Source organism: Odontesthes bonariensis, chromosome 5, assembly GCF_027942865.1.
Source record: "Odontesthes bonariensis isolate fOdoBon6 chromosome 5, fOdoBon6.hap1, whole genome shotgun sequence".
Taxonomy (NCBI): Eukaryota; Metazoa; Chordata; class Actinopteri; order Atheriniformes; family Atherinopsidae; genus Odontesthes; species Odontesthes bonariensis.
In genome coordinates this window covers 21,467,265-21,483,332 of record NC_134510.1, presented here as the reverse complement: position 1 = coordinate 21,483,332, position 16,068 = coordinate 21,467,265, and the positions used below count along the sequence as shown (strand labels likewise).

Here is a 16,068-nt window from a genome sequence, read left to right as displayed (position 1 = left end):
ACGATTCGGCTCTTTTCAAAGACGCGCTTCACTCTTCTGATCACTTTCAGGTTACATTATTGTTAGGCAGTTTTGAAATAAAAGAAAGGGGTCTTTGTTTATGAACTACCATCTCTATTCGATCCAATAAACAGCCAGGCCCTTTAATCACCTGTAAGTGCGGTGCAGCTCCATCACTTTTTCCTCCAGCTCTTTGCTCTGTCCGGGAGCCAGACTCAGCTCTTTGAGATATTCTGCCCCGTGAACCTCTGGGTCGTATTCCCCCAGCTCGGACTGGGCCGCGTAGGAGCCCAGCAGGGACAGTGTGACAAAGGAACAGGGAAGAATCCCACGCATGATGTCCTTTCTCAGCTGGAGACACAGGAAGTACCTAGAGCAAAGTTATGAAGATGTAAAAACTGTATTCCCATTCTCACCAGGGAGTTGCTTCTAGCTTCTAGTAAGAAACCTTTGATAAAAGCAACAACTGATTGTTCCTTCAACACTTACCTGGTGAGGTCTTCAGTAAGCTGCACCGGATCAGGAGGGTAGAACTTCACGCTGAATGTAAACTCATATACAGCGCCTGAAACCTGCTTACGGATCTCTTTGGTGGGTTCCAGCCATATCTGCAGAAAATGCGGGGGGGGGGGGGGGGGGAAGAAGAACAAACACTCAGATATCCATTTCATCTGGTTCTATTCTTAAAGAGCAACTCAAATGACACAACGAGAGAAGCCGACCCACCTTGCTGGTTGGTGTTTCCCAGATCGCGAGGCCAAAGTAATCCTTCTCCAGGAGGTTAGCGTGGTCGCACACCTTTGTAAGGAGCTCCTGGCCTTTAGCGTGTTTCTAAATGAGACACACAAGTAGACAGGGAGTAGACACACAAGTAGATTCCTTTAGTCTCTATTACAAATGTTAATGTTAATCAGGCGCCAGAGCGCTACATGAACATGTGAAGAAGAAAAAAAAAATAAATTGGTGGGTCTCTTACATCAAGTTCACACTCAAACTGAGTGTCGTCCAGTAAGGCGACTTTGCATTGCATGACTTTCGGACGTTTGGAGCCTTTGGCCTCCTCTGTCTTCTTGTCCGTCTTCTTTTCTTTCACAGGTTTCTCTCCCTTTGCCTGCTCCGTGGCCTTCTCCTCTCCTTTGGTCTCCTCCTGCGGCGCTGCCGGTTCCCCTTCCTTTTTCTCGGCGTCCTCCTTCTCCCCCTCTTCCACCACTTCGGGCTCTTTCTTTATCTCAGACTCGTCCTTCTGTTCCTCTGGAGCAGGCTGACGGGAGGCAAAGAAATTCGAAAAAAAAAAAAAATCTGTGTCAAACACTGATGAAGGACCTGACGCATGCAAAGTACAATGACGGCAGCAGCCGAGTTATGAACACACATCATAGTAAAAGGGAAATATCCAGCCGTTTATAGCAGCTTTTGCTCGGAGAAGCAAAAGTAATTCCTTGTGTCGAACCAAGCCCCCAGTTGAAACCATTGCAGTTGCTTTTGCTGAACAAGCTACCGCCGTCATAAAAGATTCAGTGGCGAGCAAAAACACGAGTGAATCTGTATACAGGAGAGCTTTGTTTTGCTAGTTTTCTTGTCCACGGTTTGAGGAGAAGATTGATTATAAAATTATACCCCCCCCCCCCCCCTCCCCCTCATTAACCACAGTTTAAAAAAAGGTCCATTATCAAAAATACTGTTATGTTTCCTAAGTCAGTGGATAGGTGTGTTACATAACTGTTTTCATCATTGTGTAAAAAATAAGCAGTAATTGGGGTGCTGGGTGTAATCTGCCTCTAAGTCACCCACCTGTGTCTCTGCGCTGCTCACTGAGTGCTGATCTGGAGCCTGCTCAGTGTCTGGCTCAGTTTTAAGCTCAGGCTCTGGAGCAGCAATCGGTGCTTTCACCTGCTCCTCAGCCGGTGCTTTCTCCTCCTTCTTTCCTTTGTTCTTTCCCTTCTCTCTTCTCTTCCCCTTTTCCTCTCCCTTCTGCTGCTTTTCTTCAGTCTTTTCCTCCTCCTCTTCTTTCTCCTTCTTCTTGGCCTCTACCTTCACCTTTTCCTCTTCCTTCTTTGACTCGTCTTTTGGTTGGTCCTCCTCCTTCTTTTTAGCGTTCTCTTCTTTCGCCTTCTCCTCCTCTTTCTTTTTAGCCTTTTCTTCCTTTGCTTTTTCCTCCTCCTTCTTCTTAGATTTTTCCTCCTCCTTCTTTTTAGCCTTTTCAGCCTCTCTGGCCTTTTCCTCTTCTCTCCTCTTTGCCTTCTCTTCCTCTCTCTTTTTTACCCTCTCCTCTTCCTCTGCTTTCCTTTTTGATTTCTCCTCTTCCTTCTTCTTTACTTTTTCCTCTTTTTCTTTTTTCTTGGCAACCCTCTTGTCAACTTTTTCTTCCTCTTTCTTTCCAGACTCTTCTTTGTCTTTAACCTCAGCAGTCTGCTTTTCTTCTTCTTTTGTCTCTGGCTTTGTCTCCCCCTTTTCTACTGCTTGCTTTGCCTTCTCTTCCTCCTTTTGCTCCTCTTTCTTTTCCGGCTTTTCTTCCTCCTTTTTTATCTCGTCCTTCTTCACTTTCTCCTCATTCTTTTCCTCTGCTTTCTTCTTTGCTTCTTTCTTTTTCTTTTTACTGCCTTTCTTTTCAACTTTTTCTTCCAATTTCTTTTTCTCTTCTTTTTGTTCTACTTTCTCCTCTTCATCTTCCTCCTTTTTGATTTCTTTGTCATTGGTTTTTTCCTCCACTGCTTTAACCTCCTTGTCTTCACTTTTCACATCTTCCACCTTCTCTTCTTCGTCCTTGTCGCCTTTCTCCTCTTTGTCTGCTTTTTCGTCCCTGGCTTTCTCCGCCTCGAAGCCCTCACCCTCGGAGCACTGCGACCGGCGTTTCAGAAAAGAGGAGAAGAGCCGAGAGAGGCCTTTGCCGGCAGAGGTCCTGGTTCGAGGCTTGAGCTGCTCCTCCTCGGGGGAGGTAGCTACATCCACAGGCCCGGGCTCAGCAACCTGCACCTGGCCTTTCTTACTCGACTGCTCCCCCTCCTGCTCAGATGCTGCTGTCTCCTGCTTCTGCTTATTTGGTTCAGGTTCAGGGTCAGGGGCGGCACCACTGGTCTTCTGCTTGCCCTCGGTGTCTGCCTCACTCACAGCGCTTGCCTCTGTTGTCATGGTAGCCACTGCGAAGGAGAACAGAAGGGAGTCAGGGATGGAGAAAGGTCACAGTGCAGTACAGATAATTACTGTGCACTGTACAGCTGAACTTGGATAAAAAGACAGAACACTATTTAGCCTTTTGCACACATAAAACATGAATGGCCTCATCAGTCTGTTAAAGCGATGGCAGTCATTCATTCACATACTGGTCAGATTTCTGTTGCGCTCCACACAGACATGCCTGTAAAAGAGCCACAGTGCCAGCAGAATACTTGCCTTTCGCCCAGGGTTGGACAGGACATAAAGTGTGCTGTAGTACAACAGTCTTTATAGATTCACAGTCTTCTCATAACGCAACACAAGATGGCGGAGGCGGATAAAAGCAGCAGCAACTTCGCTTGCTTTTAAGGGTTTATTTGCTCCAAAAACAGCGTACTTGCCATCATCTCGAATGAAACTCTTCACCTGACGACACCTTCTCAAGACCACCAGTGCCGTTTGTCAGAAGAGAGCTGCGGCACTGGACAAAACTCTCAAAGTCCTTCTACAGTTTGACTTTAATCTAGACGATTTTACAATTACAGGCCAAAAGAGATGTTCATAAATTGCCTGATACTGTTTGTTTTTGCCTTTTATTTTCTGTTAACTGTATCGAAACAATGAAAAGTACATTGTGAAAAAATTATCAGTTTAAAATGACATTATATCATCTATATATATATATATAGAGAGAGAGAGAGAGAGAGAGAGAGATCATTAAATTATATCAGAAAAATTCACATCAAGCTAACAAACATACAACATGATGTCAAAACGGCGAACAGAAGTAGGTGAAAATATTGATATATGGTCAGACAGACAGCAGGAGCTTAGGCTACAGCTCCAACGATTTTCTCTAGTTCTCTTGGCCCAGACATCTGTGCTCCGGCTAAAAATAGTACGTAAAACCATGGAGGAGGAAAGTTTGGAAAGTGCCTTTTTCTTTATTTAATGATGTGTTCTGTCCGACTCAGATTAGCTTGCCGCTACGGTGCGTGTCTGTCTGTTCATGTGACTGCGGACAATTCACACTTGTGCCGTGTTGAAGGTGATATATATACCTACTAATATGTTACTAGGTCCAACCTAAGATGTTTCGGTAAAGCAGCAGGTGGGATAATTGCCACTTTACACCAACATGTTCAGTTGCAAGCAACTGTTTTTAAGGGAAAGCAGTGCTTGTGTAAAAGAGGGCTTGCAGACTGGTTGAGGGAAGCCTTATACTTCTTCACTTGGAACAAGCTGACAGGGTGAATGACAAGTATTAATGTTTTTGGTTCAAGTTGGACCAACAGTACAATAAAAAAAAATTAAAAAAAGATTTTAGGCCTTCTAAGAAACAGCGAGGGTCATTTATTCATTAATAACAGAACAGACCAACGTTTGTTTTATTCATTTTGCTCAGTATATTGTGTAAAAAGATAAGATAATCTCTTTAGATGCATAATTTCATTTTCATTGCTTTCACTTGTGCTGTAACCAGGAGGAATTTGGCTGGAACCACTGGCTGCCTTCTCTGTGGCAAAACAGACTTTCTCCACAAAGCAAACCGCCACCCATAGATTATAATCCAGTTCAAGAACAGTCCTCACACATACACAAACATCATTCCATCACACAATAGCCTCTCTTGTTGAAAATCGCTCAGAAAGAGGAGTTCTGAGGGCCTATCAAGGGCTCATTAAATCTCACTGACACAATGGAGACATTCTGCTCCAGATCTGCCCATTAGCATCGGCTGGGTCATCCTCGCCAAGCATGCCTGGCTCTTCATCTCACACACGCCCACCTGCACAGGTCATCTGACATGGTAACATGATAATATATACCACAAAACTACATAAAGGAGCATCTAACTCAACATATTTGTTGAATGACCAGTTTATACTGAAACTCTGCAAACATCACCCAGATTGGCCAGTATGTCTGTATCGTCAGCTAATAAATAAGGAGAAAGCAAGTAACTTTTTGCTTAAACTGTGCCGTTTATTGGGGCGGTCTGTGGCATAGTGGGTACAGCAGACGCCCCATGTACAGAGGCTATAGTCCTCGCTGCAGCTGGCCCCGGTTCGAATACCGCATCGGACGGCCTTTTGCTGCGTGTTATTCCCCCTCTCTCTGCCCCCTGCTTCCTGTCTCTCTCCACTGACCTACACAATAAAGGCATAAAAAGCCCCCCAAAAATATTTAAAAAACAAAAACAAAATAAAATAAAAAAAACTGTGCAGTTTATGTTCTTTATGTCTCCCACACTTTTCAAACGGGCTGCTAGGTAGATAACATGTAATACTTGTCCAAATCATTGTCGTGCAGTCGTGCGATTCACAGTTCTGAAGGGCCTCTGGTGTGGCAGCAAGGAAACAGATCTGGTATATTTATAAACTTCAAACCAGCTGATTGAGTCACACAACATACTGCAGGTATTATGCAGCCCCCCTTGCACCTCTCCGAAGTGAGATACAACAGAGTGCCTCAGAGCGCGATCAATTCTCCTCCATGCCACAGATATGCATCCCGCCTGGCCCTGTCTAATTGGTGTCTAACGTAGCCGTGTTTGTCTCTTCCATATGTAGTTCAACTCCCACCCTGCTCTGTGGTGGGGGAGGGGAAATGCCAGACAAGCAGACAGGCCAATCTTCCAGATGTACCGGGCCGCCCCAAAGGGCGCATCCAGGATCTCTATACCATACACTTCCCACTGGCACTACAGGACAGCAGGAGAGGAGGAGGAGGGGGGCAGTCGAACAATCCAAATCCTCTTTAGCCCTCCCATTGTTTGTGTCCAGTGACCAATAACTGCGCTGCACTCTATTACTAATCCTGCCTACCCTTCCCCCCACAAGACCCCCTATAGGTCTGTTCCCCGGGTCACCACGCACACACAGATGCACACACCTTTATGCATCAATGCTCTCAGCCTCCTCTGGGTGTTTTAATGCTCCGTCATCTCAGTTCCGATTGTCAGGAAACAGACACGCTCCTAATGGACCAGCTGAGCTTGTGTCTGCTGCCTCCTCCATTTTGTGTTCCCCATCTAACATCTCTGCTATCAGCCAGCTGAGCAAGGCGATCCCACACCGTGGCCAATTATGACAGCAGCCCCCTTGATTCGCCACCAATCTCTTGCAATATGACAAATATTCCCTCTGCATTAGTGTGGAGGTAATTACATGAAATATTGCTGCACTGTCAGAAAAAAAGGGATTCTGCCCTCATTGCCACACAATTAGCGTCTGTAATGAGCTAAATTATGGATGAAGTAGGCCACCCTCTAGGAAGAGTGCACACACAAAGAGCTGTAGGATCAGGAGCAAACACAAGGACTGAAGTCAAATAAGAGTTGTATTTAGAGGTTGCATTTAGATGCCCTAGTGCCTTAATTGAATTGAGTGGCCCTGTAGGAAGCTCTAATGATACGTGTCAAGATTTGATCCAGTTAAGTACGATTCATTTAAAGGAGCTAGGCTTTGTTGATAGGCAAATACAAATGATAACTTAATGGCCACTTAGACCAAAACTCTAATTCCTAACGAACCCAAGCTTCCCATTTTCGAAAAATCTAATTAATTAAAGAAAATTGTCTTGATACGAAAGCACTGACATCATTTGCCAGCGCTGCTGCGGCGCTGCCGCTGAGCATCTGTGTGTGTGCATGTGCAATGAAATCATCGGAGAGGGCTGAATGAAGAAAAAAAGCTAGCAGAAGAGGAGGAGGAGGTATAAATAGCTACATGTGCACGAGATGCAGGGACTCATTAGCCGGCCTTTCTTAGATCAGCTCATATCTATTTTTGCTCACAGTTTACTGCCCACAACATGCTTCTGCACACGTGCAAACGGGTGCACAGCCGCACATGATAACACGACAACGATAATTGCCTCTGTTAGAAGCAGATTTTGTTTGGTTTCGAGTGCTTATGCTGCCCCTTCTACATGGAAACTGCACACAGAGAGAAAGGAGTTGGGAATGAGACGGTATGAACACTGGAACATAAAGAAAGCATGTTTCCTGGACACTGAGAGTAGGCTTAAGGAATTAGAAGGAGTTTAGAGTTAATCACCCCCCAAGTGACCAAGTCAGATTATCTCCATCTACCTGCCAACAGTATCCATCTCACTGTCTCCCTCCACTCCGATTGTCTGTCTCTCTCTCTCTCTCTCAGTGTGTGTGCATCTATTTATGCATCTATGTCGTGTGGTGGAGAAAGAAGAGCTCGGCAGTGGTGATCCGCTGTGCTGATTCATGGTTTTATGTGGAGCCCCTCCTACCTGGCTGAAAATCAACAGAAATTCAACGAAGGCCAATATATGGGTCCTCTGGCCCCACGGTGGCTACTACGAACCCCTTTAAGTAAACAAAGATACACACATGTCACTCACACGCCAACACGTGCCCCACTAAACTGTTCGTTTGTTCGGTCAGCTCACAAACCTGCCCAGCAACACGCCGACTACACAAAACAAGCCTTTTGTAAGGAAAAAAACACTCTTGCACTATATGTATATGTTCCTCATCTCAACGGCAGGAGCGCACACCTAGTTCTCTGTGCAAGACTACCCCACAACCAGTCCTACTCTAATCGATATGCACAGATGGTCCGGGAGCCGGATGCTGTAACATGAAGCGGCATGGGAAAAGAGTGAAGTGGCGTGATTGATTTACTGTGGTTGCCCTGAAAGCAATTTGGAATCCATCTCGAGCATCACCTCAGCCAAAACCCATTGAAGGAAGAGTGCATCTGCACATTAGGGCGCACGATGACAGAAATGACTTCATGCTGCACTCAGGAGCCAGATCGGTGGTGGGGTTTGGGGGGCTGAAAAACTTTAAGGGAGAACCTATGCTGCTTCCACACCATTCATGAAAAAAAAACAAGGCAAGGTGTGTGTGGTCAGCTATTCAGCCATGCTCACACAACAGAGTAGTAGTCTAACTGTACGAATGCATCATAACTCCCAAAAGAGGATTACACCAGCAAGCTCCTCTGGGACCTCGATGACCTTACTCTTACACAGCAGAGCCAAAAACATCCTTCAACATCACCTCAGTAGCTCTGTGCGTTCCCAACGCCGCTGATTCAGCAGCACAGGAGCAACCAGGTCTTATCTGTCATTTTTTAACCTCTGCGTTGCGTTCACTTCTGTCGCTCGCGCGAGCGCTTGCCAGTTCTGCTGCATTAAAGCTGCCCCAGGTCTCTCCCTCATCCTCCCCACGTCCCCATCTGCAGCTCTTCGCGAAAGATTATCCAACTATATATATTCAGCAGTATCATCAATGGAGATGAGGCTTATTGGATGAGTTTCTCTTGAGCGCGTTATGGGTCGCGCGCACAGGAGCCAACACACAGTCGCATATGCCGCCCCTTCTGCAAAGATAGGTATTTTTAACCCGAACATTCCTCAAGGGGGTAAGAGCATGACATGTCAAGCAGATAATGACATGCAAAGCGGAGGCAAAAAAAACAATAATAATGTTTTAAACATCTGTATGGGTTACCTGAGCACTAACCCTAACCCTACAGTGTTTCCTGTGAACACCGCTACATGAAAGCAGTTAAACCCTATATTCGTTTTTCTGACACCATAATTGAACAAATGTTATCATTTATCGCGCGATAAACAAGAGTAATGATGGGTGGTCTCGTGGGAGCGGTTTGGCAAAATGCGGGATTTCTTAAAATGTCGAAATGAACGAGCTTTTGAACGAGCGCTTTCCGGGCAGTGTCCACTCAAATTGTCGAACAATAACTTGCACATGTAAAAACCACAACAAGAAGAACACCTCTCTGCCTCCGCAAGTTTGGCACTACTTTCCATCTAAGAAGATGCTGCAAGTCCTCCACCGGGCTTTTAAGACACGAGAACATTAAGCTAAAAAAATCACTTCGACGGAGGGAAGAATGCGGACGGGAATTTCCCCCCAACTTCTTTATTACCAATTAAACCGCGGAGCAGTCGTGGGCTGTGTCGGACCAGTGTGCCTGGGTATTTAAACAATCTGTATACGAAAATGGCGCCGAACTCACAGCAAAACAAACATTAATCCCCCCACACCCCCCTGAAGCCGCCCCACAAAACACACATTTTATATTCGGCTTACCTACTCTGGGTTTAGCATCAAGGGAGATGAAAACAGCGCAAAACCCGACAAAAAAATGTAATATTCCGCACGTTCAGAGGAGAAACAATGTTTCGAACCGACACATGCTTTGTTGAGCTGAAGGTGTCCGATGCTCGTAAAGGGGCGGAGCCTCCCGGGGAGGCTTGAGCGGCGACCGAGCACCAACCCGCGCGCCTCTCAAACCGCTCGGAGGGACGCAGGAGATGGTCACAACTTTCACACGGCGCTCACACAAAACTGCTTTTGCCACCGAGATTCCAGGTTGACACGAAAAAGACTTAAGCGGCACAACACCGGAAGAACGGCGGCCAATTTAAACGTGTTTCAATGACAAGAGGGGCTCAGAATATTTCTAAGTTTGACTTCATCAGTATGTTGGCAGAATACAGGGCGAGGAGAGCGTGTAGGAAAGCAGCTACGCAGAGCAATCATTAACAGAGTGCAATGTCCAGAAACTGGAGGGGAGCAGAGGGTCAACAACTGGCCCTGGGTTTCTTTTGCCGAGCTTGTTTAGGCTCCAGTGCAGCCTTAACCCGACTGGGCACTGACAGAGACACACTTTGAAGTTCACGGAGGAAGAAGCTGAAAACTTGATGCCAAATCCACAAATTAAAAAAAAAAAAAAACAAGCATATGCCTCTGATCAGTTGCACACACATACACACACTAGCTGTCTTTATGAAGCCCGGCATGGTCCCCACCCATCTGCCTGACCCCATTAGGGACATAAGGCTTATAGACAGAGGGGGGTGGGTGGGTGGGTGGGGGGAGTTGGACTAAAGGGGTCCATTATTCTCTTAACAACACAGGATAAGGCACCATCATGCGGCGTATGAGCCAGCGCCGGGTCATTTCGGAGCTATTCACTTGCTATTCATTAAAGAGGTAGTCTTACCGGTTTAACAGTTATCCCATAAATCCAATTACTTTGATTGCTGTAAACTATAAAGCGGTTACCAAGAAACGCTGGAGATGCCAACTTGTTTGAAGAAACAGAATACCTCTGCCGATTAGACTGATCAAAAAGCAGAGTGACGACACCTGCACGTGTTAAACATTTACCAAAATATCGCTGCATTAATAGAAGCTCTGAGCAGGGCCACGGGCAGGAGGTTAAATTGTTCTGGATATAGTTTATTTGCATGGAATCCGCTTCCTTTGCTTTGGTTTTGAGTCTCACGAGCAAGTTGGTGAATCATACAAAAGAGCAAGCTTTCAGTTGCTTAGAAACCCCTGCCCAGCCCCATGCCTACTGCAAGGAGCAGGTGTTGAGCTGGGCCCAGGAGAGAGAAAACATAAGGGCGGAGAAGAGCAGCAGCACTTACAGACCCACAGTCCCTGGAGACAGCGACAGCCTGGAACCACAGACACTGAGACGACCCACTCCTCGCACTCACATTGAAGACACACCCTAAAAACACTGACGCAAATAATACTGCTTCCCCTGCCATTTGTTCAAAAGGCAAACACACACATACCATGTTACAGGGCATTACTCCAGCTGAGTGCTGGGGGGTTATGTTTGTTTGGAACATTTTTATCCCTCTCTGGCACAATCGCTCGGTGATTACGTAACACTCCATCACACCACTTCCACCCAGTCGGTCTCTCACAGACTTTCCCCGCTGCATCTGGGTAGGAATCAGCCATCATGCCGCCTTACTTCTCCGCCTTATGGGAAACAACGCGTGCAGCTTTAAAAGCGCGTCGGATACGAAATGAGGTTGCGTGCGACGGCGGCACGGTTGCTGAGGTTTTATCTCAGGAGCACTAACGGGATGGATGGTAGCCGCGCATTAATATTCATAGTGCACCATTATGTCATGAAGAATTAATGAACCTGGAATGGTCCATGTTTCCAGCCCTTTTTTCTGCAAGCAGACATGGAGACCCTCCTCTTGATCTCAAGTTTCGATTCGGTCACACCTTAAAAACATCTAAATCACACAGTGTGGCGACTTGTCACAAGAGAGGGTTTTTTGTGGTGCATTCTGCGTGACGGCTTACTTCAGAAAAGGGGATATGGATCTTATGCAACTATTAAAACCGCTATTTTCTTCCACTAACAGGCTTTGATGCCCTCTGAGATTTTAAATGGTCTTTCAGAGACACTATACCGAGCCCTCAGGCTTACAATATAATAAACAAATTGAGGCAGACATTCTTGGCCAACTAAGTCCATGCTGCATTGTGTTTGATCATCCAAGCTACTGTATGGACCAGATTTTGTGGCTTTATGCTGCCACCTGGTGGAGACAGTAAATGGCTTATTTTCAACATGCATGGAGGTTATTTCAGTTCGTAGCCTGTGTGATGCATAGGTGTCAAAGCTATATAAATATTCACCTTTCCGTTAGTCTCTTCAACATACTGAACAGCACATCATAGTTGACCTGAGACCCTCCCAATATGCAGTGATCTCTGTACAAATGTGCACTGCAAGTCTTGTCATAAAGCCGCTCTAGGAAAGCTCCAATCCCAAGTTCGTTTGCTTTGTTTAACATCAGTTAAATGCTAGCCGAGGATATCCCCATGAATTTCATTCTGCTTTATCCCAGCGGGGTAACGCGCGCTGGGAGCATGTGCTCATGAGAGATAAAGATGTGTTTGCGTTCAGAGGCCTCAGGGAGACACAGAAGCAATACCCCTCCCAAGATGGCTCTGCCAAGGGCAGCAGCTGGAGGGCAAAAAACCTCTCACTTGGATTTTCGTGTGGTGCTTTGCTCAGTCATGAATTCGAGAAAACTGTTAAGGTTTACCCACCAAAACCGAAAGGACGACAATAGGTCGGTACTCAAACCAGATGCGACTAAGGGAGGAGAAAGGACACCTCAAGCAGACATAATCAAGAAATGAATACTTAATGATCTCCATGAAGACAGATGAGCGAATATGTTCAAAAATATAAATGAAATGCCTCCACACAGCTGAGAAGAGCTGCCTGTCTAATGAAACCCCGCTTTTCAATCATACTAAGCTCATGCATGGTCTTTGATTCAAACATTGCTTCAGTGCCTTTCATTCATATTAAATAGTATTTGATACTCACATCATTTACATGTTGAGGGTCATTACACCAAAGCACGGCCAGTCCCAGATGAGTTGATGCCAGGTCAAAAACGGGGAGAGACAGAAAAACAGTGCCTTAGTTTGTACATTTAAAAAAAAAAGTAGAAACTCTTTCACACAACGATGTCATTAAAGGGTGACGATACACAAGCTGAAGAAGGTCTTCAGCATATGAGCCGAAGCATATTTTGTGTAAGTCATGAATAGTGCTGTCCTGTACAGAAAATCATGAAAAGAAAGTCTGAAGACAATAAAATAAAAATAAAACACAGCAGAGAAACGATTAATCCAGGCTCTAGTTCATCAAACTGGGAAGTTTTAACTCAAAAATAAGTGAACGAACACATTTACCTCTGAATGTATAGGTACTTCTGTCATCACCAGTGAAAGCAGATATTTCAGAATCAACGTTTGACACTGTTCCATCATTGGATTGTGATGCATTTAAGGCCGACACTCTCCGAGCTAGTAGCAACCCAACAACAACCTTTCACGGGCATAATTTGTCCTTTTTTTAAAAAAAAAATATGTATTTTATCTTTTAACATATAACCAAAAGACTACAGTGGGCTAGGCAGCCTGCTTCTTTATGTTCTATCTCGGCTGGCACCACAAATATCTGTGACCCGCCGAGGTTTGACATAATCCCGCTAAATACGTTGCAGTGAACTCTGCACGAACTAATGCCGCGAGCAGGAGAAACAGAAAGGGTGAACAGTAAAAAACACAAGCGGCGAGGGTCTGAGAAGACGAATCATACCTGAGCTGACAGATGGCTCCTGTGGGTGTTTGTTTTCTCACCTCTCGGTCGATGCCATAATTTCGCTGTTTTGCCTTCGGATCAAGTTGGAAACTATCGATCAGGTTTCCACTGAGAGGCGGTGACGCAGCTAGAATGACGAAGCAGCATAAGTAGTGATGGGTGGAGATCAGATGTGCGAGCTTTACTTAAAAGCCCAATGGGGGTTGCTGCTTAGTTTTTAAAAGTATCTTAACACTACAGCCTCTTAAAAACACTTATTTTCCCACCCTGCACCATTCATTCATAAACATATCAAGGCATTCAAGGCATTTTGGTTTACCCGTTTAGGCGAGTCTGATCCTGCAGATGCATTTCTTGGCGAATCAACTGCTTTGGGCATCTGACGAATATGATACAGGATTAAGTTTTTGTTCAGCTACTTCCATCCAGCCGTCTCTCGCCCACAAGAAGTCTTTCATCAGCATAACACCAGCACAACACAACTTTACTGTTGGTTCCACACGGGGGCGCTGTGGTGTTTTTGTGTGTGTGTGTGTGTGTGTGTGTGTGTGTGTGTGTGTGTGTGTGTGTGTGTTTGTGTGGCGAAGGTAAGTTATTCATATTTAAGAAAGCCATTTGAAGTTATCATTGAATACAATGGAAAAACGTTCCCCCAAAAAAGATTCGTGTCCCTAAAAAAAAAAATGTCCTAATAAATTTAACAATTAAGGTTTAATAAATGCTTCTGTGCTTCTGATTATCTGCCCATGCAGGGAGCCAACTGAAGAAGGCCATTTTAGAGGCTGAAGGTATCCAGTTTTGGTTACACTTCTGATGTATGGATGTGGCAAAAAAAATTGGGACATTTTGCCAGGTAGATCTTTTAAGCACGCTCAGCTATGATCTGTCCTGCTTTGGTTTACTTCGGGTCAGCCAGATGTGATCCAGTAAAACGTTCCCAATTTGGTCAGATTTTGGTTGTTAGTTTCCCGCTCAGACCTATTTTGCACCAACTTTTAGCCATATTGGACCAATGACCTGATTGTGGTTCAGTTTCGGCACCTCAGGTAACACTTGGACCGATTCTGAGGCATCATTCGTGACTATATCCTCTGATTCAGTGAAAAATAAGCCAAAAATAAACGGGAAATGTTCCACATCATTCATCTATGAACATCCATTCACACACACTGCCATACAGCATCTCTTATTCTCTCTTACATCTCTTATTTTATATTGTCGTGTACATACTCATACATCAGTAGATCAGTATCTTGCCCAAAGACCTGCATGTGACATAAGTCTTAACTGGTCCTATTGTCCTGACCACCTGGAATAAGATACTACCCTGAAATCAAGGAGCATCCTCTTAAATACTGCTCTATATATTTATAAAGGTAAATCCTCCTGAGACTCGGCTCATTCATTTGTGTCCTTTATAGTTGACATTTTGTTCACCTGTATCTTCTTATACTATCAAGCCCTATAGTACTCTTTAGAGGACATCCTGGGCTTTCCAGTGATGTGTCATGTGATAGGTTTAAATGCTGGGAACTCACTTTTTTTTTTACTATCAAAATGGCCGCCATACTTATTTTTTGCTATTTTTTACCATGATAATTATATTCATTACTGTTAATTAACATGTCAATAACAATATTTTGACCTCTGGAAACAGTTGAATAATGTCTCTTTTGAAATAACAGTCCTTTTATGAATGTTCAGTGGACACAGGGCCATTTTAATGTATTTAATGACTCCACATTGTTATAGGAGGAAAGAGGTGAAGCAGAGAGGATTCGATAGTAGAGGGACATTCAGATTTGGAACTGTCAGATGAGGAAAAGGGTGAGGATGGATATCAGACTGGGATAAGGGAAGGATGGTAAAGGAGAGGGAAAAAAGCAGGAGAAGATGAGGAGACAGACTCAGAGCCAGAGAGGGAGCCGCAGAGTCACCGTGCTCAGTGGGCCAGGACTAACTTGTATGATTTTTTTAGTTCCAAGCTAATGTATTAAATTCTATTATCATATTAGATTATTGATGCATTAGTACTACGTGTTACTACTGTTAAATATATGCAAATTGCATAAAAGAATATGCTTTTGAGGTTGGTCAATAGGAAATTATATCACATCCATGAGACTGAAATTACTGCATTAATCCAAATAGACATATTAAAAATTAACCGTTACTCCTGTTATTGAGTTGAATTTATTTGTGTTTTTTTCTTCCATCATAATAGATTCACACCTGTGCTCCCTGTTTATCAAGACGACCCTAAAATCCATGATCACTGGAGTCCAATCCAATACTTTTCACAGTACATCGATGACTAAATCTTTGAAGATTCGGTAACTTTTACAAACCAAAGACAGCTGCAAACTACAGGAGAGTGTTGCTAAATACCACTGCCCAAGAAATCGAGAACAAATGGGGAGCTGCTTCTGTTCTACGTCAGTTTTTTGTCCTTGCAAGCAACAAGCAACACAAGATGGCCAAGAATGATGAAGAATTTAGTTTTTTTTATCAAATTGATTGTATTCTTGGGTCAATGTCAGCTCTACAAAGCCCTTTACAATATTTTATTTATTTTTTTATCCACCCCATCATACGGCATTTCTCTTTGCTTTTTATTTATCATGCACACATTCAAACACCAATGAGCACTCTGGGTAGTGTTGTGTTCAGCTTCTGACCCAAAGCGGCAGGGACTGAGGATTTGACTCGGGACACTTTGATTGGTGGACGACAGCTGTACTCATCTACTGCGGGTGGATCATTTTCCTTTATTCAAACCTTTAGTTAACCAGGAGATAGCACTCCTGATTTATAGAATATATTTCTCAAGTGAAAGCAGCAATAGTTAAAAGCAATAGAAACACGATATACTTGCAATGAGCCATGCAAAATGCTTAAATGTTCACATAGCAAGAAGTGCAACAGCAAAAAAGGTTTGTATCCTCTCAAAGTGACAAAGTGA

At 44.3% G+C, this 16,068-nt stretch overlaps 1 protein-coding gene across 12 annotated transcripts in view; it reads right to left on the bottom strand.

Moving 5' to 3' along the window:
• Nucleotides 1-13,026, bottom strand: part of LOC142379922 (uncharacterized) — a 31,538-nt gene extending 18,512 nt beyond the window's left edge. For 8 of the 12 annotated variants that reach the window (XM_075465299.1, XM_075465303.1, XM_075465302.1 and 5 more), the window contains exons 1-6: nt 9,258-9,383; nt 1,792-3,137; nt 977-1,261; nt 727-831; nt 490-608; nt 152-370 (exon numbers count right to left, since the gene is read on the bottom strand). In XM_075465299.1, coding sequence (XP_075321414.1) covers nt 152-370; nt 490-608; nt 727-831; nt 977-1,261; nt 1,792-3,137; nt 9,258 — 2,075 coding nt within the window. In that variant the 5' untranslated portion in view covers nt 9,259-9,383. Of the gene's footprint in view, nt 1-151; nt 371-489; nt 609-726; nt 832-976; nt 1,262-1,791; nt 3,138-9,253; nt 9,384-12,323 lie in introns of those variants that run through there. The other 4 variants (XM_075465308.1, XM_075465309.1, XM_075465301.1 and 1 more) reach the window with 3 other exon arrangements.
• Between the last annotated feature and the right edge of the window lie 3,042 nt (nt 13,027-16,068).